General features: G+C 45.7%; 2 protein-coding genes across 4 annotated transcripts in view; one reads left to right on the top strand and one right to left on the bottom strand.

The window, feature by feature from the left end:
- LOC146356171 (uncharacterized) overlaps positions 1–21,699 on the top strand; it is a 277,120-nt gene that overhangs the window by 229,002 nt on the left and 26,419 nt on the right. The window lies entirely within an intron of this gene.
- Positions 5,903–20,059, bottom strand: LOC146356181 (uncharacterized). 3 transcript variants are annotated; one of them, XM_084831292.1, is made up of 7 exons: positions 19,831–20,059; positions 19,454–19,528; positions 16,825–17,349; positions 16,548–16,674; positions 16,146–16,228; positions 15,720–15,846; positions 5,903–8,141 (listed from the first exon to the last, which is right to left on the bottom strand). In XM_084831292.1, the coding sequence occupies exons 3-7, from the start codon at positions 17,299–17,301 to the stop codon at positions 6,313–6,315; spliced, it is 2,643 nt and encodes an 880-aa protein (XP_084687418.1). In that variant the 5' UTR covers positions 17,302–17,349; positions 19,454–19,528; positions 19,831–20,059; the 3' UTR covers positions 5,903–6,312. The 3 variants fall into 3 exon arrangements, with proteins under 3 accessions (XP_084687418.1, XP_084687419.1, XP_084687420.1); XM_084831293.1 differs by lacking the exon at positions 19,454–19,528 and having other exon boundaries at positions 19,831–20,053; XM_084831294.1 differs by lacking the exon at positions 19,831–20,059 and having other exon boundaries at positions 5,903–8,138.

Consider the following 21,699-nt stretch of genomic DNA (forward strand, 5'->3'; position numbering starts at 1 on the left):
TTGAGATATATAGATATAGATATATAAACAATTTTGCATATTGGGTTTTGCTTCCCCCCCCGCCCTTCAACAAAATGTGGGAGAATGGGAAATAAATGCCGTTCAGTGTTATTGTTCAGTCGTGTCCGACTCTTCGTGACCCCATGGACCATAGCACGCCAGGCCTTCCTGTCCTCCGCTCTCTCCCGGAGTGTGCTCAAGTTCATATTCATTGCATCGGTGATGCTATCTAGCCATCTCATCCTCTGCCGTCCCCTTCTCCTTTGGCCTTCAGTCTTTCCCAGCATCAGGGTCTTTTCCGGGGAGTTTTCTCTTCGCATTAGGTGGCCAAAATATTGGAGCTTCAGGTTCAGTATCTGTCCTTCCAATGAGCACTCAGGGTTGATTTCCTTTAGGATGGACTGATTGACCTCCTTGCAGTCCAGGGGACTCATAAAAGTCTTCTCCAAGCACCACAGTTCGAAAGCATCGATTCTTCGGCACTCAGCCTTCCTTACAGTCCAGCTCTCACAGCCATATGTTGCTACTGGGAAAACCATAGCTTTGATTATGCGGACCTTTGTTGGCAAGGTGATGTCTCTGCTTCTTACTATGCTGTCTAGGTGTGCCATAGCTTTCCTCCCAAGGAGCAAGCGTCTTTTAATTTCATGGCAATAGTCACCATCTGTGGTGATCTTGGAGCCCAAGAAAATAAAATCTGCCACTGCTTCCATTTCTTCCCCTTCCATATGCCAGGAAGTGATGGGGCCAGATGCCAGTGTAAAGTGATGCACGTTTGGGTAAAACAAAAACCCCACCCTGCTTATTTATTACATCTCTATACTGCCCAAGGGCTCAAACTCTCTAGGAGGCTCACTATGGTTAAAACTATAAAATACAGCACAATAAAAAATAACATAAAACTTTAAAAAGGTTTAAACTACATTATGCAACCAAACGCTAAACCAGCAGCAGAGTAAAGATGTTAAAAATACAAGAATAGATGTTAAACAATAAAAAGGTCTTCACTTGCCATGGAAAGGCTGTAACATAGCACAAGCTCAGCCTCTCTGGGGAGGACATTCTACAACCAGGGTGCCACCACTGAAAAGCCTTCTCCTTAGTAGCTGCCTGTGTTGCTTCATTCGTTGTATGCGTGATTTCACATACATGCTGATGGGATCTGACCTGACCACTTAGGGTCTTGTTGGACAGTTTGATGAAAATATTGACCCAGTGTGCAGCTGCTATGAAAGGGGCAAATTCCATGTTGCGGCTCATTAGGAAAGGAATACAAAATAAATCTGCCCATATCATTTTGCCTTTAGAAGACATCTGTGGCGTGACCACACTTTATAAACAGTTCTGGTCACTGCAGCTCAACAAGGATTTTGCAGAGCTGGGAAAAGGGGCAGCAAGGGGGCTGGGCCAACTCTCCTATGAGGAAATGTTACAACATCTGGGATTAGAAAAAAGGCAAGTAAGAGGAGACATGATAGAGGTGTGTAAAATTATGGATGGTGTAGGGAAAGTGGATAGGGAGACATTTTTCTCCCTCTTTCATAATACTAGAACCCCAAAGGGGACATCCCATGACAATGAATGGTGGGAGATTCACGACAGATTAAAGGACGCCCTTTTTCACAGAATTTAACTGTGGAATTCGCTACAACAAGATGTAGTGATGGAGGCCTACTTGGACACTTTAAAAAAGGAATTAGACAAATCCATGGAGGATAAGGCTACCAATGGCTACTAGACCAGATGGCTCTATGCTACCTCCAGGATCAGAAGCAGTATGTCTCTGTACACCAGTTGCTAGGGAACATGGGTGGAAGGGTGCTGTTGCGCTCATGTCCTACTTGTAGTGGGCTTCCCTTTGGGGCCCCTGGTTGGCCACTGTGTGAACAGAATGCTGGACTGGAGAGGCCCTTGATCTGATACAGCATGGTGCCTCTTATCTTCTTAAAAGCCAGGGAAATTCAATAATGAAGAAACCCTGTCAGTTTAAGAGCAGAGTCTGGGTTCTCTCGAGCTCCACAGAGAGTGGAAGTGGGAAGTTGCCTTAACTGGTGTGGGTCCCGTGATCAGTAACGATGTGCGATGTCCCAAACTGTGCTTGCTTCCAACTCACCCTCCCTGCACCCAACACTGTTTGGGAGGGTCTGGCATTTTCCCTTTCCTTTTGGACTTTTACAGCCATTGTTCTTCTGTTCTTGAAATGTTCCCTCCCCTTGCATAAATTACACCAGCTCCAGCATGGTATCCGTTTCCCTTGTTCCAGGGACGCGTCTGGGGGCTGGGAAGGTTTTGGATCCTGTGGATTCCCAGACTTGCCCCTGGGACGCCTTTCTGCCCTCTCCAACACTGGAGTTCCAGCATGAGAGGAGCAACAGCTGCAGACTTTTCCCCAGCCTCGTTTACCTGGAGGTCAGCCCCATTGATCTCAATGCAGATTTAGATCAGGGCTCTCAATTAAGGAAATGATGAATTATGTGTCTTGTGGACAATTTATTAATCTCTTGAATTTACATATGCATAAAGCCTAAGTTTCTAGGGAAAACAAACTTTTCTCTAATTCAGACATCTTCTTAATTATTAAATGTAAAGCTAAGTAATATGTCGCTGCTGCCTCTGACATTGGGTACACTGCCTTGGTTCATGGATGTTCCTTTCCTCTCGCAGATAAGAGCAGCCTTGCTGCAGCAGATCCAAGGCTCACATAGGGCTGCATCCTGTTCCCAGAAGTTGCCAGCCACTGTTTCCAAGGAAACCACCAGCTTCGTGCACCGAAAGAACCAGACTGTGCTTTGCTGGGGTCTCCCCACGCACACACACAAATACACCCTCTTTTCGCCCCACACACATTTTTCTTTTTAACCCCAGCTTTGTAATACGTTCATGTCCTCCTTGAAAATTTTCCCTCTGCATTTGCTCATGGGGGCAAGAGTCCCCCCGCCCCCCGATTCCAGTCATGGCATCATTCTGAGAGTGGCAACAGAGCCTGCTCCTGCCCAGTTTATATCCCTTCTTTCTTCTGTGCTTCATTTTTTCTTCTGGCAGAGCTTCTTCCTTCTTCCTGGACCTCCGTCTCCCAGGTCTTCTTCTTGTGGCCTGCTGCTGGCCTTCTCCACTCCTCACTCAGGAAGGGCTCCTCACTTCAGACCTGGCCTCACACCACTCCTATGCCTTTCCCTGTGGTAACTGCTACAGAAAATTACTCCCCAGTGGCACCTTGCTTGGAAATCTTAGGCAGCATTTGCTCCCTCCCTCCTTGAATCCTTTCCCCGGCGGGCCGGGAGTTCTTCCTGTGACAGGCCATCTGCTCTGCCACAGTCTGAATCCCTCCTGGAAGCCTTCCCTGTTCCTTCTCTCCTTACAACCAACTCTAACCGGGGCTACTTGACCTGGGCCAATTGTAAGCCTGCCTGACCAATCTTATTTCCACTAGTGTAAAGTCCGTGTCACACAGGCGCTAGTAGTCTAAGAACGATTTTAAGTTTGAAGTAAAAAACATGTGATGTCAGTCGGGCACAGTTTGGCGCTTTCTTTTTTAAAAGACCATTTTGCATTTCTTTTAAGTGTCAGGTCGAAAACATGTGATGTCAGATCAGGTGCTGTTTGGCGGAGAGCAAAGAAGCTCGGCTGAACTCGGCTGAGCAATAGGAGACTGTTTGGCACGGAGCAAATAAGCATACTGTTTTGCTCTTGTAGCTTGAGCTGTGACCTTCTTAGAAGCTCCAAAATTTTCTGCACCTCTACACTGTTCAAGCTTCAGTTAAAAAAAAATGAGCAAAATCGGTCTGGTAGATCTCTGGTAATAAGAGTTACACTGACTTATTCTTATATAGATTAAAGCCAAGACGCAAAGAAAGATTTTACTTTCCTGTGATAGGTTTAGACGCCCTTACCACTGGGCTGCAGTCCTAGCTAATAAGCAGGCCCCTCCCTTCCCGCCTCCCAAAGATGCATTTTGCAGCCAGCTTAAGCCTCAACTGAGCATCTATTCTGTTTACTACACAACTATGTAAAATATGGCCAGGGAAAGGTCCTGTTATGTCACAAACTCACCTATTATATGAAATAAGAGCTGAGCTAGAAAAAGCATGGACTTGTGGAATTGCTGCTATATGGTGTTATCTCGACCCCAAAGCTGAATATGCTGCTGGCCACTCACAGCTACACTCACATTCTGAATTTTATATTGCTTTCTATGGGCAATAATCACTGCTCCATAAAGGCAGGCTAGTGAGCAGGCCTCCTGAGATTTGGGGGAGGCAGGGGGCCGGGGATGCAGCTTCTCTTTACCATTTATTTATTTATTTGTTTGTTTGTTTGCAAACCAAGAGCTTTGGCTATTGAACTGCATAGAAATGTACTAAATACATACACATTTCTAAAATTAATTTGTTGCTTGATAGTTAATAGCTCTTTCCACAAAGAGCTATTCAAAGTCGAAGCATTTACACAGCTTCTCCCCTGTAGAGTTCTTCAATGAGAAGTGAGATGTGTTCTCTGACTGAAGCGCTTCCCAAATGCCAAACATTTATTTATAGGGTTTCTCCCCTGCACGGATTCTCAGATGTTTTGAAAGCATTGATTTATCACAAAAGCTCCATGCATTTATATGGTTTCTACCCTGTGTGACTTTGTTCATGTTTACTGAGACATACTCAGTAAATATACTCTTCTTTTAAAAAAAATCCTCTCCAGCTTTTGAGCACTTTCAGGTCCTCCTTGAACAGTCTTTCCTTCTCAGCTCTGCTCTGCAGCATGCAAAAATGCACCCCCCTCCCCCCATTCCTTTCCTCTCTACAAATCCAGTTCAGTCCATATAACCCTTAGAAGGACAAACAGCTGGAAGGTCTATCTGAAGCTCTCAAAGGAGTCAAGGGAAGGCAACCTGGTACCCTCCAGATGTTTCAGGCCCCCAAACCCCAGCCAGTGTGGTCAATGCTCAGGAATTATGGGAGCTGAAGTCCAAAATATCTGGTGAGCACCAGTTTCCTGCCTCTTGCAGCGGATCTTGGATGCTGGTTTTTTCCTCCCCTGGCGATCCTAGGAGCAAGCTGGCAGTGAAGGCTCTGCTCTGGCTTTGCTTATGATGCTTTGGTTTCCCTCCAAGGAGCAGGAAATCCAACCCACCCAGATCTTCTACATATTGGGTGATGAATGCGGAATGACAATGTTTCTGCAGCTTGACGGGTCTTCTGAAGGGTTATGTCACTGGAACTCTAATGACCAATAGCCTCGTAGTTTTAGTGTCATTTTGCTTCCATAGAAACCACAATTTCTGTTAAGCCCCAGACAACTGCAGTCAAATTTCTGCACCAATTTCTGTATGAACTCTTTGCAGTTCAACTATCCCCTGTTCACACTATTTGACCTTTCTAAGAACAGCAACTCTGAGGCCTACAACACTGTTTAAAATGATCTGCCACTGAATTCTCAGGGTTCTTGCTCTTTATAGCTGACTTGTGACCACTGAGGCTTTGCCTTGTCAGGGGAAGACAACCAGAATGGGGCAGGTCCAAATGATATCAAAGGGTAGGGTCATAACCCCTGATATGATTAGGTCCTTGTCGGAGCTGTCGAGAGGACGATCCTCCCGAACATGTCTGCTGGGAGCCAGTTTTGCTGTGTGCGGGTCTTCTCCCATCTCCTTGCACAGAGAACCCCTTCACCTGCCCCATGCCCTTTCCCACTGGGGACAGGACACAGGGCAGGAAAAGCCTGACTTCACTCGTCCTTTGCTTCTGCCATGCGGGGAGTTCCTGCAAGTGTTGCATGGGTACACAGCTGCCACTTCCCCAATCCCCTTGTTATGTCTAATCTGTGATCGGAGATAACAAGGGGACACTTCAACAACACCATCTAAAATTAACAATAAAATACTAGCAAAGCAGTCACAATTTTTAAACAATCCATTTATTTATTGGATATTTAATAATATTATGAGAAATTTAATTCAACACTGTTTTGGAAGCCAATCTTATGGAAGGGAAGATTTGTATGGGTGTAGTCGGTTCTTTAAATTCATTCTTCCAAGTGGGTTTCTCCAATGTGAAATAGGGATGTATTCTGACTGAATCTCACTCCATACTTGAAGCACTTCCATGGGTTCTCCCCCATGTGGGTTATTTGGTGAGAAGTGACGTTCATCTTTGCACTGAAACTCTTTCCACATTCCAGGCGATTATACGGTTTATTGCATACGAATTCTTTGATACGAAATCGGGTGTATACTCATATGGAAACTGCTACACTCAAAGCATTTATATCGTTTCTCCCCTATGTAAGTTCCTTGATGTTGACAGTGACTTGTGCTTACACTTAAGCTTTTTCCACATTCCAAGTACTTATATGGTTTCTCCCGTGAGTTCTCTGATGTCTTCTGAGGTTTCTGCTCCCACTGAAGCTCATTCCACACTCTGCACATTTATATGGTTTCTCCCCTGTGTGAATTCTTTTATGAGAAGTGAGGTTTGTGCTCACACTGAAGCTCTTTCCACATTCTGCACATTTATACGGTTTCTCCCCTGTGTGAATTCTGAGATGAATTTTAAAGGCCGAATTATGGCAGAAGCTTTTTCCACACTCCAGGCATTTATAGGGTTTCTCCCCTGTGTGAATTCTTTCATGAGAAGTGAGATGTGCCTTCTGATTGAAGCTCTTTCCACACTCGGCACATGTATATGGTTTCTCTCCTGTGTGAGTTCTTTGATGCATTCTGAGGCTTCTCCTCAAACTGAACCTCCTTCCACACTCTGGACATTCAAATGGTTTCTCTCCTGTGTGAATTCGTTGATGAGAACTGAGGTTTCTGCTCCCACTGAAGCTCATTCCACAGTCTGCACATTTATATGGTTTCTCCCCTGTGTGAATTCTTTTATGAGAAGTGAGCCTTGTGCTCACACTGAAGCTCTTTCCACACTCAGAACATTTATACGGTTTCTCTCCTGTGTGAATTCTGAGATGAGTTTTAAGGGCTGAATTATGGCAGAAGCTTTTTCCACACTCCAGGCATTTATAGGGTTTCTCCCCTGTGTGAGTTCTTTCATGAGAAGTGAGGTATACCTTCTGACTGAAGCTCTTTCCACACTCTGCACATGTATATGGTTTCTCCCCTGTGTGAATTCTTTTATGAGAAATGAGGCTTGTGCTCACACTGAAGCTCTTTCCACACTCTGCACATGTATATGGTTTCTCCCCTGTGTGAGTTCTTTGATGCATTCTGAGCCTTCTCCTCACACTGAAGCTCCTTCCACAGTCTAGACATTCAAATGATTTCTCTCCTGTGTGAATTGTATAATGATCAGTGAGGCTTCTGCCAAGACGGAAGCTCTTTCCACACTCAAAACATTTATAAGGTTTCTCCCCCGTGTGAATTCTATGATGCCTACTGAGGCTTCTGCTCTCACTGAAGCTCTTTCCACACTCAGAACATTTATACGGTTTCTCTCCTGTGTGAATTCTGAGATGAATTTTAAGGGCTGAATTATGGCAGAAGCTTTTTGCACACTCCAGGCATTTATAGGGTTTCTCCCCTGTGTGAATTCTTTCATGATAAGTGAGGTGTATCTTCTGACTGAAGCTCTTTCCACACTCAGAACATTTATACGGTTTCTCTCCTGTGTGAATTCTGAGATGAGTTTTAAGGCCTGAATTACGGGAGAAGCTTTTTCCACACTCCAGGCATTTATAGGGTTTCTCCCCTGTGTGAATTCTTTCATGATAAGTGAGGTGTATCTTCTGACGGAAGCTCTTTCCACACTCAAAGCATTCATATGATTTCTCTCCTGTGTGAATTCTTTTATGGGAAGAGCTTGTTCTAATACTGAATCTCTTTCCACCCTCCAAGGTTTTAAATGATTTATCCCCTGCGTGGATTTTACAATGACCTTTAAGGCTTGATTGAGAATGAAAGCTTGTCTTACACACAGAACATTGATTTCTTTTGTTTCGTTCATCTATTTTTTCTTGGACTGTAGTTTCATAAATCCTCCACTTTTCACTGCCCTGAAAACTAGTGGAAGATTTATTCCTCATCATCTGCTTTGCTCCAGTTCTTATTCTCTCCTGTTCCATCTGTTTACACCCATCTCTCTCTGGTGGCCCTTTACGTGGGTCTCCCTCAGTCTCAGCTTCCCATTCATCACCTCCTGCAATGAAGACAGGAAACTGGTAAGATATGGAAAAAAGGTAAAGGTGTCCCCAACCAGTTGTGTCCGACTCTAGGGTGTGGTGCTCATCTCCATTTCTAAGCCGAAGAGGCGGCGCTGTCCGAAGACGCTTCCGTGGTCATGTGGCCGGCATGACTGAACACCGGAAGATATGGAAACAGAAGCGCAAATCACTGAACATCCTCAATGAACTGTGTTAATAAATGGAAGAACTGAAAAGACCTGGATGGAAGGGAGATCTTACCACATATTTCTCAGCCTCTCTTGACTGGTATGAACTGACAGCATGTAGGGTATGGAGCAATGGATTGGCACCAAGAAAACCTGAGTTTAGCTTCCACTCAGATATGACTCTCATAGGTTCACAAGTTCAGATATGACACTTAATGTGAACCAGTGTGGTGTAGTGGTTGGTGTGTTGGACTGGGAATCAGGAGATCTGGGTTCTAGTCCCCTGTCGTTCCTTTTGACAATAGTCACCAATATTATTTTGTTTCTTGATTTTAGGGGCAAGAGCAGGTTTTTCCTTCTACTCTTAAGACTGGATTCTGTATAAAGAATTGGGCTTTCCCCCTTTTCATAGCCCTCTCAAGGATTTAAGGTAGAAACATAGACGTTACTTCCGCTTTTATTTAGGGTGCAGTCCTATCGATTGAGCCCTCGATAATCGTGAGCCCCCGAACTCGGAGGATTATGATCATCCTATGCCGGGCATGAGGAACGGCAGAGGCAATCTTCGTCTCCCTGTCCTCCACCACCACCACCACCACCACCACCGCCACTGCATTTTTTGCAAAACAGGGTTTTTTGCCCGTCTAGTGAAGGCATTTCAGAGCAGGAGGGAAGGAGGCTGGCAAAGGTTCAGGATGACTTGTATCCTGGCCTCTCCAGTCTCCTCCCCTCCCTCCACCTGAAACGTCCCTTTTCCCCATCTCCGATGTCAAGTTCCTGACCTCAGAGACCAGCTGGCATGGTTCTTTCTGCGTGGGCTGTAAGGGGGTCGGATGTCCGACTCCCCCTTCTGGTGTCGGAGCTCTGTCTCCGGCCTCGGAGGGAGGACTCCGAACACTCCTATGGCCCTCAGACACTGTGTAGGGGCCAAAGGACTGCTCCCCTCACCGTCTTTTATTGTTGCATTTCTGTGGGCCAGCACTGGCCCTATCATTTGTTTCACTGATACTTTGTTATGCTAGAGAGTCATTCATTTATTTTTAACTTCTGTGTTTAAAGCTAAAGGCTTCTCATGTTCCCTGTTTCAATTAAAACTTGGAAGACAGATTTATGGTGTCTGATAAGGTTTTGTCTGGTTTTTCAATACATTTTAAAACTTATTTTATTTTTAGTGTGTGATTCTGGCTTTAGGAACATAGAATCATAGAATAGTAGGGCTGGAAGGGGCCTATAAGACCATCGAGTCCAACTCCTGCTCAATGCAGGAATCCAAGTCAGGGCATCCCTGACAGATGGCTGTCCAGCTTCATCTTGACTGCCTCCAGTGTGGGAGAGCCCACCACCTCCCGAGGTCATTGGCTCCATTGTCGTATTGCTCTAACAGTCAGGAAGTTTTTCCTGATGTTCATCCAGAATCTGGCTTCCTGTAACTTGAGCCCATTATTCCATGTCCTGCATTCTGGGATGATCGAGAAGAGATCCTGGTCTTCCTGTCTGCAACAACCTTTGAAGTACTTGAAGAGTGCTATCCAGGGGCGTTGTTAGGACAGAGCCCACCTGGGCACGGGCACGGATCTTTTGAGCTGTGCCCCGGATCATTTGAGCTGTCCCAATTGCCTTTTTTTTTTTTACGTTTTACCACTGACTTGCATTGGAAAACCAAAACGGCAATAGCATTTTTAGTTTGTATGATAAATACATGAAATCTGGAGGTTTGGTAGCCCCCATGGAGCTGACTGTATATGCCAAATTTCAGCCAGTGGCTTTTGTGCTAGTCACAGGTAAAATTTGCTATTTTCAAGGAAATCTGTCAAAGCAGAGAGCTATAATTTTTTTGTGCTTCCACACACATGCATGGAATTTGGGGACCTGGCAGCCCCCATACAGCTCACTGAGCCTGCCAAATTTCAGACAGGTAGGCCTAGTGACCTGTGTGCTAGCAACAGGTAAAATTTGATTTTTTCAAGAAAATGTGTCAAAGCAAAGAGGTATAATATCTTTGTTCTTCCACATAAGTGTTTGGAATTTGGAAATCTGGCAGCCCCCATGGAGCTGATGGAACCTGCCAAATTTCAGGCAGTTATGTCCAGTGACTTCTGTGCTAGTCACAGGTAAAGTTTGCTTTTTTCAAGAAAATGCGTCAAAGCAAAGAGCTATATACATATTTTGTGCTTCAACATACGTGCATGGAATTTGGGGACCTGGCAGCCCCTATAGAGATGACTGAGCCTGACAAAGTTCAGACAGTGAGGTGTGGTGGCTTTTGTGCTAGCCACAGGTAAAATTTGCTTTTTCCAAAAAAATCTGTCAAAGTAAAGAGCTGTAATTTTTTTGCGCTTCCACATAAATGCATGGAATTTGGGGACCTAACAGGCCCTATAGAGCTGACTGAATCTACCAAATTTCAGACAGTTAGGTCCAGTGGCTTTTGCTCTAGCCATGCGTAAAGTTTCCTTTTCTGAAAGACTAAAACAAAAAGTAAAAACAGTCAAGCCACCCAGGGGATTAGAGATCCTAATCAGAAGGTGTTTAAGGTGACCGTTAGGAAGTCACTATCCCTAATCTCTGGTGTAGGATTTTTTTGAGATGCAAATAAACTCTCTCCCCCTATTTTTCTTTTCTGCTCTTACATGCCCACTGTTGGGAGCTTGCCTGCAATGAAACTTTGAAGAGGGAGAAGGAAGGGAAGAAGGAGCTCCATGTGAAATACTGGTATTCCACACAGCATCTGATTTTACTGCCCTGAACTTGAACCCTCGGATTCTGCAGAAGTTTAGTAGCTTCAGTACAGCAAAGGATCCAATCAGCCTCCACAAACTTCTTTCTCCCCTTCCACTTTAATTTCTCCTAAATAGCTGTAGGACTCAAATAATCCCAAAGGGAGGGTTAGGACTATGTGGTGTCATGATCGAGAAACTGCTGGGGCTTTTAAACAGGTTCTACAGTTTTAAAAAAGCTAGAAAAAGCCCTCAGCCACCTCACCTCATAAAGTTAATTTGCAAACCTCACAAACCCTCCACAGCCTCCTAAATTCCTCTGAAGTACTACCTCTCTGAAAGGAGCCACTTGGCTTATGGAATTCTCTCTGCCCTGCACCCCCATGCACATTTCCAATCACCATTCTTCTTTTCTTCTTCCCTCTCCTATCCTGTTCTTTCTTCCTTTCTCTTCTTTATTCCACCCAGAGCATATCTTGGGGAATTCTTAAAGAGAATTCTCTTCGGTGGGCAAGAGAAGTTCTGAACTGTATTTGACCTCATACAAACAGACAGGAGGGTTGGTTTTTCTCTTTCTCCTCACTCAAGCCTTTGAGAAGAGTGGGTTCACATGGTTTCAGAGAAACAAATATGGGACTGTCTTGTTTGTCAATTGCCATTATCCAGCAATAGGAAGGGCTGTAGCTCAGTGGTGGGGCACATGCTTGACATGCAGAAGGTCCCGGGTTCAATCCCCAGCATCTCCAGGTAGGCCTAGGAAAGAATCCTGCCTGAAACTTTGGAAAGCTGCTACTGCTGCCAGTCAGTGTCAACAATACTGGGCTAGATGGACCCAGGGCCTGACTCAGTATAAGGCAGCTTCCTACGCTCCTATGAACAGAAAGCTTTAATTAACAAAACAGCAGTTTGGGGTTTGTTTTTTAAGTGGAGGGGAGATAAATATTGCTAATTTATGCAATCCTATGTATGCCTACTCAGAAGCCCCATTCTGTTTAATGAGGCTTACCCTCAGGAAAGTGTGCATAGGATTCCAGCACAAGTTACTTTTGCAGGGAGGTTTGCACCTTGATGTTCTGCATGTTTACTCAGAAATAAGTCCTGAGTTGTGAGCATGGTACTGCAGGCTTAATACAGTGCCTACCCAATATCATCTAATGAACTGACTACCCTTTCAGCTCAGTCCTATGCATGTTTTCTCATTTGTGTGTGTGTGTGTTTCATTTTGCATGAACTCTAGCTTCAGTGGTGAGGGAATGGCACTTAGTACATGCTCAGAGTTTCTCCATAACTTAGCCCTAGTTTTGAAAACATGTTCATTGGCTGAATCCTGGTGAACTCTTGGCAAAAATGAAGTTATGGGGAGGAAGATACAGTGAGAGCTTGTGCATAACAAGGAGGAGGTAGAGAGGAGTTGCACAAAACAAGAGAGATCTGTTTTTACGAAGAGTTGCTGGAGGATGGTAGGATGAGGACGGATGGTTGCATGGAGGGGAATAGAATTGGTAGGGGGAGAATATAAGTGCCCAGTGGTGAAAGAAAAACAGTCTGCACATGCTCAGAGGCACTCTACATTTAAGAACACAGGAAGAGCCATGCTGCATCAGACCAAGGTCCATCTAGTCCAGCAATCTGTTCACACAGTAGCCAACCAAATGCTCATAGGAAACCCACAAGCAGGACATGAGTGCAATAGCACCTTCCCACCTCCTGCTAACATTGGTGAAATGTAAATAAATTTTAGTAATTCTAAATTTGCATGCATGTATATCCTTCAGGAACTTTGCAGGTTTCTTGCCTGGGGACACCTCTAACGACCTGTGCCTTTGCATACAAATTTATCCAAAAACTATTGGAGAAGGGGTGAATGGAAGGGAACGCAAATCACTCCCTCCCCCAAATTGGAGAACTCCCCTTCCACATGGACTGTTGCACCTATCCTTCTGAAACTTTGCTGGTTTCTTACTTAGGGACAACTGTAGGCTGCCTGTAATTTCAGGAACAATGCTCCACAAGGAACATAGGGATATAAGTATGTCCTGTTTTGGAGACCTCAAAATGTCAAGGCCACCCTTGCACAAAAACCCTTGGGGCTGTCATTCTGAAATTTGGCAGACATCATCTCCTCTGATGGGGCAATGAATCCTGAAATTTTTATCCAATTCTTCCAAGGAATAAAAATGCTATTGGCAGTTCCCTTTAAAAGAAAATCAAAATATAAACCCTGCACCTATTTTTCTGACATTGGGCAGGTGTAATCACCTTCTAGGGGGCAACTATGCCTGAAATTATCATCCAGTTCTGACCCAGAGAGAAAAGTTAAGAGGTGTTCTTTTTTCTAATTTCCCATGGTAGTCAACAGGAAGCATAAAGACCATTTTTCCAAATATTGACTCAGGTTTGGTGCTGAGCTGAAGTGGTCCAACTAAAAATTGGCCAGAGTAGAAGTGGGATGTTTTCCAAAATGCTGAATCAGGGTCTGAATTGAAGTGGGGTGGGGGGTGGGGGTCAGTGCACACTTCTTATGTATGTATGTATGTATGTATGTAATCTATACACACACCACACACACACATATATATATATATTAGACATGCGCTTAGGCTCGTGTGTGTGTGTGTGTGTGTGTGTGTGTGTGAGTGTCTGTGTGTATATATATATATGCAAATTTGTGTTATGGGTCTGTGCCTCAGATCTTTTAAGAACCTAGCAACCCCCCTGGCGCTATCCTATCTCCACCCAGTCTTCTCTTCTCAAGGCTAAACATGCCCGGTTCTTTCAGTCTCTCCTCAGAGGGCTTTGTTTCCAGTCCCCTGATCATCTTTGTTGCCCTCCTCTGAACCCTCTCCAGTTTGTCTGCATCCTTCTTAAAGTGCGGTGCCCAGAACTGGACACAGTACTCAAGATGAGGCCTAACCTGTGCTGAGTAGAGGGGAACTAGTATTTCCTGGGATTTGGAAGCTATGCTTCTATTAATTCAGCCCAAAAGAGCATTTGCCTTTTTTGCAGCCACATCACATTGTTGGCTCATATTCAGCTTGTGATCGACAACCATTCCAAGATCCTTCTCGTTTGTAGTATTGTTGAGCCAAGTATCCCCCATCTTGTAACTGTGCATTTGGTTTCTTTTTCCTAGGTGCAGAACTTGGCATTTATCCCTATTAAATGTCATTCTCTTGTTTTCTGCCCAGCACTCCAGCCTATCAAGATCAATTTGAATTTTGTTTCTGTCTTCCAGGGTATTAGATATCCCACCCAATTTTGTGTCATCTGCAAATTTGACAAGCATTCCCTGCACCTCCTTATCTAAGTCATTAATAAAAATGTTGAAGAGCACTGGGCCCAGGACTGAGCCCTGCGGTACCCCACTCGTTACCTCTCCCCCGTTTGAGAAGATCCCATTGATAAGCACTCTTTGAGTACGATTCTGTAGCCAACTGTGGATCCACCGGATCGTTGTTTCATCTAGCCCACTTTAAACTAGTTTGCTCATCAGGATATCATGGGGCACTTTGTCGAAAGCTTTGCTGAAGTCGAGGTACATTATGTTCACAGCATTCCCACCGTCCACAAGGGAGGTGTCCTGATCAAAAAATGTGATCAGATTAGTCTGGCAGGACTTGTTTTTGACAAACCCATGTTGGCTTCGAGTAATCACTGCATTGTTTTCAAGGTGCTTACAAATGGATTACTTTATAATCTGCTCCAGAATTTTCCCAGAGATTGATGTCAAACTGACTGGTCTGTAGTTCCCAGGTTCCTACTTTTGCCCTTTTTGAAGATAGGGACAACATTAGCCCTCCTCCAGTCATCTGACACTTCACCCGTCCTCCATGATTTCTCAAAGATAATAGACAGTGGTTCTGAGAGTTCTTCTGCCAGTTCCTTTATTACTCAAGGATGCCCGGCCCTGGAGATTTGAACTCATTCAAGGTATTTAGGTGTTCCTTGACCATATGCCTATCGATCTCAAACTGCAATCCTGCCCCTTCAGCCTGTACTTCGCCTTTGCCAGGGGGGTCATAGACCCTCTTTTGGGAGAAGATTGAGCCAACGTAGGAACTGAGCACTTCTGCCTTTTCTTTGTCATCTGTTATCATTTTGCCATCCTTATTTAATAGCTGAACCACCATTTCTTTCCTCTGTCTTTTACCATGCATGTATCTGAAGAACGGCTTTTTGTTGCTTTTAGTGCCTTCTGTACCATTTGGTAGGTTATGGCAGGGCTGTTGCATCAGGCCTCTGGGATCTCTGTTGGCTCCAGTCTATATCTGTATTTCTGGCAGCTCCAAACATTTTGTGAGGCTCTAATGACTGATGCTGATCATTTAATGCTGGTCATTAAATTCTTCTCTTGAGGATGTTTTGGTTTTAACATTTAGCACTGAGGTGCAACCATTGTTAGACCACTTGTGGATACATATTTTTCAATATGGACAGGTGGAATATTAATATTTTAGGGAACAATCTTATTCCCTACAACCAGGAGTCTTTTCTGTGTACATATACGTACATAGGACTGTGCCCTTAGCCAGTAAAAAAAGATAAATCCTGTTAGACTGGAAGGTGACTTGTTCTGCGGAAATACACGGAATGTGCAGAAATGCTAAAATGAGTTTGTTAGGTTTGTAAACAAGATATTATTACCAGTCAGGGAAAGACGGAGGCTTACCAAGAAAGGCCACGATCCCAGAATTCTCCTCCATGACTTCCTGATGCAGAGCTCTCTGGTCAGGATCCAGCAAAGCCCACTCCTCCTCTGTGAAAGACACAGCCACCTCCTCAAAGGCCACCAGACTCTGAAAGGAAAGGGAAACATTTTCTCCTCAGACTCAGACATAACATGATGATTAGAGATCAGTAAAATCCAAAGTGCTAATTAAGGTGTGTTGTATACTGATTTTGTGTAGCATCTGTACAAGCTCTTTTCTCTTTTTTTTGTGCCCATGGACCCAAAACAAGCTTCAGGAGTGGTACTCAAAGCCTTCCAAATGGGCAGCTTTGACGGAAGCAAAGAGAAGATTTGTTCAGGCCCAGGGGGCGAGCAGAGGAGAGAAGCTGCCCCTTGCCCCATCTCCCCAATGATCCGTCCTGCTACCTGATTGGGTCCACTGGCAGCTGTTTCCCCTCCACCACAAGGAAGAGACGATTGGGTACCTATTGCCAGCATCATCCTTTCACCTGTTCGAGACAAAAGTGTTGTGAAATCAGGAGAATGTCTCAGAGATTAAAAGATGCATTTCTATGTATACAAGGCACTAAACCTCCACTGTTTCTACCCATTTTAAAATTTCTGTTATGTCAAAATACATCTCTCCCCATTTGGTTCTTGACCAGAAATCATAATACTAGTTTCCATGTATAAAGTCTTCAGATGCTGAAAATAAACACACTTCTAAACGGTGAGAAAAGATTATGTTAAGTGTCACTCCCACAAACCTCTCAGCCACCCCAAAATATTTAGATGAGCCAAGTTGAAATGTGCCCTGTTAATCCTCACCCTGCATGGAGGCTCCTCCGTCACCCTCCAGCATGATCCCCCTTCGCAGTGGACTCTGTCTGCTGCTGGAAGGAGCCTTCTCTGCCTCAGGGAGATCAGTGCCCAATTCTGCAAATGGGCCCTGCTCCTGAAACAGCAATGAGGATCCAAGTTATACAGTGGGGAGAACGATAGAGAAGGGATGACGCTAAAGGCAAAGGACAATTATTAGAATGTTTTTCTATATCCCCCCTCACATTCTTCACCCTTCGGAGATATCAAGAACAAAGGCTCTCACCTGCTGCTCTTCTTGTTTCTTGTCCTCTGCCTGGCTCAGGAGGAAACCCTCTGCTAGGGCCACCGCCTGGGAACTGGTCTCCGCTCCGCATTCTCTCACCCAGCTCCTTATGTCAGAGGGCAGGATGGTCAGGAACTGCTCCAGGATCACCAGGTCCAGCATCTGGGTTTTTGTGTGCCTCTCTGGTTTCAGCCACTGACGGCAAAGATCGTGGAGTCGGCTGCAAGCTTCTCGGGGTCCCTTGGCCTCCTGGTAGCAGAACTGTCGGAAATGCTGGCTCTGTACATCTGGGCAGAGCATCTCTTGTCCCAGGGTTTTCTGCACTGTTCTTTCCCAGAATTGCCCACTGCTTCCAGTTGTGCTGGTACCAGGCCCTCTACCTGCTCTGGGGCCACCTGAGTCTTTCTCATCCATCTCAGATCTGAGCGCGAAGGAAGCCTCTGACTGGGCCAAAGGAATTCCTCCTCCTTCTGCCATTTTATGCCTCAAGGTAAAGGCTGTCTCAATTGGAGGTGCTTCCAATTCCTGCAAAAGGTTTGGTGTGTTATTTATTACATTGTCAGGGCAAATGGGGATGACTCCGGCTAGCAACCAGGTCTTCTCCCAGATGGAAAGGCAGGTGAATGCCAAGAGCCAGAGAGAAAGTAGAGACCAGGGAAGGTTCCTTCCCTTGACAACCATGGATTAAATCCTTCTATCTGGTTGAGAGTCAGAAGATGAAGCATCTGGCCACTAACCTCTCCCTAACTAATCCTAAAGCTCCATGAACTCTCTCTCTCTGTCTCTATCTGCATGTCTTCTTCAGCCTCATTCCTCCCTCCAAGTCCTCAGCAGACCCCCTCTTCTTGTTCCTTTCTGCTGCTGTCCCCATATTTTCTTTAAGCGGTCCTGACGCTAAGTATCATAGAATCATAGAATAGTAGGGTTGGAAGGGGCCTACAAGGCCATCGAGTCCAACCCCCTGCTCAATGCAGGAATCCAAGTCAAAGCATCCCTGACAGATGGCTGTCCAGCCTCGTCCTGAATGCCTCCAGTGTGGGAGAGCCCACCACCTCCCCAGGTAATTGGTTCCATTGTCATATTGCTCTGACAGTCAGGACATTTCTCCTGATGTTCAGCAGGAATCTGCCTTCCTGTAACTTGAGCCCATTATTCCGTGTCTTGCACTCTGGGATGATCGAGGAGAGATCCTGGCCTTCCTCTCTGTGACAACCTTTCAACCTTATCCTTGACTAAACATAGGAAGCTGCCTTATACTGAGCCCACCTAACCCAGTATTGTCAACATTGACTGGCAGCGGCTCTCCATGGTTTCAGCCAGGATTCTTTTCCCAGCCCTCCCTGGAGAAGCCGGGGTTCGAACCTAGGCCCTTCTGCATACAAAGCAGGGGCTCTAACACAGAAGTACAGCCTAGTATTAATGAAATATTAGTTGATGAATTATCTGACTTGTAGACTGTTTATTAATCTGTCAAATAAACATGAATAAACCTAGATTCTTAGTGGAAACATCCGTTTTCCCCTAATGTAGAAGTGCTTTTTAATTATTTCATATAAAAATACAGTTTTTTCATTGCATCTGAGATTAGATATACTGCCTCTGCACATGGAGGTTTCTTTCCTCTCACAGCTAAGAGCAGCCTTGCTGGAGCAAATCCAAGGCTCACCAAGGGCTGCTCCCAGAAGATGCCAGCCATTGCTTCCAAGGAAACCACCAGCTTTGTGCACCAGAAGAACTGGACTGTTCTTCATTTGGGTCTCTTCCCCCACTGCCCCAAAAAACTCTCAACCCATTTTTCTTTTCAAAAATCCCCCCCCTCACAGCTTCTTAATGCTGTCATGTCCTTCTTGAATAGTCTCCTCTTCTAAGCACTGCCCAGCAATGTGCAAAAATGCATCAGAGAATGGAGGTTGATATTGGGGGGCAGGGCGGAGGGGGAGTGGGAATGGGTGTAACCGATTAAAGCAGATGCTGTCGAAGAATCCTTCGACACCTCCACAATGCTGTCGATCACAAAAGCAACCACCTCAGTTCAATGCTGATTAAAAAATCCGTATTTTCTGCAATGTTTTCATTTTTGAAGGATGAGGTAAGAAAACATCCATCCAGGAGACCACATGAAACTCTTCCTTGAACTGCTATATACACTGATAGTTTCGGGTTATTTTAAGTTTGTTTATGTTTAAGGCTTGCAGAGAGGCAAGGGAGCTCTTCCTAAAGAAGGAAGACACATTCCCCCTGCAAAACCGCAGAATGAGAAAGCTCCCACAAATATCTGAGATTCGGGTAAGGGCTTCCGAAGTTGTTACTTCCAGCCAGAGGTGATTTCTGCTACTTCCCATTTCAGTAAGCCTAGGATGGCATGCATGGCTCTTTTCCTGCCCCCTCACTATTTTATCCTCACAACAACCTTACAAGATGGTGACCCGATTTCCTGTCTCCAGTTGAGAGGTCCACTTGGAACCGATGCTGCCAGTGCTACTGGTCCTGGGCTGAGGGCATGGAAGGGAAGGTGTGCTGCCTGGTGCCTCTGGGCCTATACTTGGCTGACTGAGTGGAGCCAGGTTGGCTGGAGTCCAGCCAAATCCCAATCACGGATGCAAGGAAAGTGGAGAAAAGGCAAACACACCGTCTGCTCTGGGCTCCGAGCAAACACTTTTGCCTAGAGGATAAAATGGAGGATTCTGTACGCCGCCTTGGGTTCCTTAGGAGGAAAAAAAGTGGGATATAAATGTAATTAATAATAATAATAATAGATGCCAACTGTAACCAAAATACAGGAGTATCATCAGTGAATCAGTTTGGTTCAATCTACCCAGATTTCAGACCATTTAAAATTCAAAGGGGACTCCTGGCTTTGCAGAGAGCAGGAACCTCCCCCTGCCCCCAAGTTGTCTGGTGGGGGAATCCTGTATGAGTCACTTCTTATGGGATGAAATGTGGGGAGGGGGAGGGCTCACATGCTCTTTTCAGCCCATTCTCCCCACAGGTTAATAACCCACACACCTTTTCACTAGCAGGCTGCGGTTTGTCTGGGCAGCCCTCCTCCCTGGGGTCACCATGCCCCCTGTGCAATTCCGTCCCCCCCGACCCTCCCCTTGCAGCCCTGCGGCTCCCCTTCCCCCAAATGCACGGGGTGGGGTGGAGGAGACGCAGCAGTTCCCAGGAGGGAGGAACGGGGCAGGCGAGGGGGGAACAGATCCGCTGGTGATAAGAGACTCCGCTATCCTCGGGTGGGAGGAGCCAGCACTGGAATGGGGGAGGGGCAATTGCTATGGCGGACTCCCTCTCCCCCCTCCCCCAATTCCCTTCCTCTCGAGGAATCCGGTTCAGCCCACTGAACCCTTGGAAGGCCAAGCAGCCGCAAGGGCTCCCTGGGGCTCTCCAAGCAGGAGTCGAGGGAAGGCAACCTGGGCAACCATAGGAAAGAAGCGCTGGATTGGGCCGGAGTGGGTTGTGCTCCCTGGGGGGAGCCAGGAAGAGCCGCTGCTCCTGGCCCGAGGAGAGAGAGGCCGCCGGCTGGGAATGCCCCGTACGCAGGAGTCTTGGCTTGAATACACCTTCCAAGTTCGTTTGGAAGCGGAGCTTGTGGGGTGCAGTGTGCCACTGTGAAACAACGGGGTGCCCTCCAGATCTTCTAGACCATAAGCCCCACCTTGCATGGGTCAGGAATTATAGGAACCGCAGTCCAAAATATCTGGAGAGCACCAGAGTTCCTGCCTCTTGCAGCAGATGATTTTGGGGGGCTCACCTGGGTGTTCTGACTCCCCACCCCCACCCCCGATGCTAGGAGGAAGCTGGCAGCGAAGGCTCTGCGCTGGTTTAGCTTATGATGCTTTGGTTTCCCTCCAAGGAGCAGGAAATCCCACCCACCCATATTGGGTGATGAATATGAAAAGAAAACGTTTCTGCATCTTGTTCCCTGTTAATCGTCTGCCTTTGGGGGGTGGGGAGGGGGTGTGTATTCCTTCAGATGTCAAAACTTCTCCCAATTCCCATTTTTTCCAGTAAAATTTAATCCTTGGTGTTTGAATTGTGGTGGTCTCTCTTCTTTTTGGATACTCACCCCACACTTCCTAAACTAGATACCTGCGAGTCCCAGAGAATTTTAAGCGTGCTTTTGGCGAGGCAGCCGGAGAAACTGTTTCCACCTGGTGGCAGCAGAAAAGGCCTCAGGGAGGGAAAAGCAAAGCGGCTCGTGAGCTCAGTCTTTGGCGTTTTCCCTTCTGCTCACAGAACAGGGCGTTGGTCGTTCACAGACTCCCAACTCCACTGGCCACAGCCTGCATGGCTAATGCACAGGGGCGATGGGAGTTGTAGTCCAATAGTATCCACTCTACAAGTGGAGCTGAAGTTAAATGTTTCTCTAAAGCCCATTCGGTCAGAGGTTGGGGGGCATGTCCTGCTTTGCCTCAGGCAGCAAAATATCCAGAGCTGGGCCTGACTTTTACTAGCACTGAAATGCAAACAAACCCATTGCTGGGTAAAACCTATTTGATGAAGTAAGCAGCGGTTCTGAATATTGCTATTCCTTTTGCAGTTGGAGAACATCTATGGACTCTCAGGCATTATTTGTCATTATACACTAATGTTTGTCTATTTTTTAAAAATTCCTGGCTGCCTTTCAGGGCAGAAGCCCTGCCAAGGCGGCTCACAGCAATAAAATGCATTAAAAAATGTGAGAGAGAGAAAAGTCCAAGCTTAAAAGTTTATTTAAGCTGGCTGGAGAATGCTGGGAATTGTATAGCCCTTACAAGCAGTATATGAAATGTTAAAATAAATGCACAGTAATATATAACTCCTTCCCTAGCATTTATTTTAACATTTCATATACTGCTTGTAAGGGCTATACTGTCCTCTCAAAGTGGTTAAAGA

The sequence above is a fragment of the Heloderma suspectum genome, chromosome 2, assembly GCF_057233095.1.
Source record: "Heloderma suspectum isolate Gila_16-S chromosome 2, 16-S_ref, whole genome shotgun sequence".
Taxonomy (NCBI): Eukaryota; Metazoa; Chordata; class Lepidosauria; order Squamata; family Helodermatidae; genus Heloderma; species Heloderma suspectum.

Excerpts from the sequence above, each read along its gene's own strand:
- LOC146356181 (XM_084831292.1), bottom strand. The coding sequence starts at position 17,301 with ATGGCAGAAGGAGGAGGAATTCCTTTGGCCCAGTCAGAGGCTTCCTTC. Across the intron at positions 16,675-16,824 it reads AGAAACAAGAAGAGCAGCAG|GAGCAGGGCCCATTTGCAGA; the intron begins GTGAGAGCCTTT and ends TTGCTGTTTCAG. Across the intron at positions 8,142-15,719 it reads TGGGATCGTGGCCTTTCTTG|GAGGTGATGAATGGGAAGCT; the intron begins GTAAGCCTCCGT and ends TCTTCATTGCAG.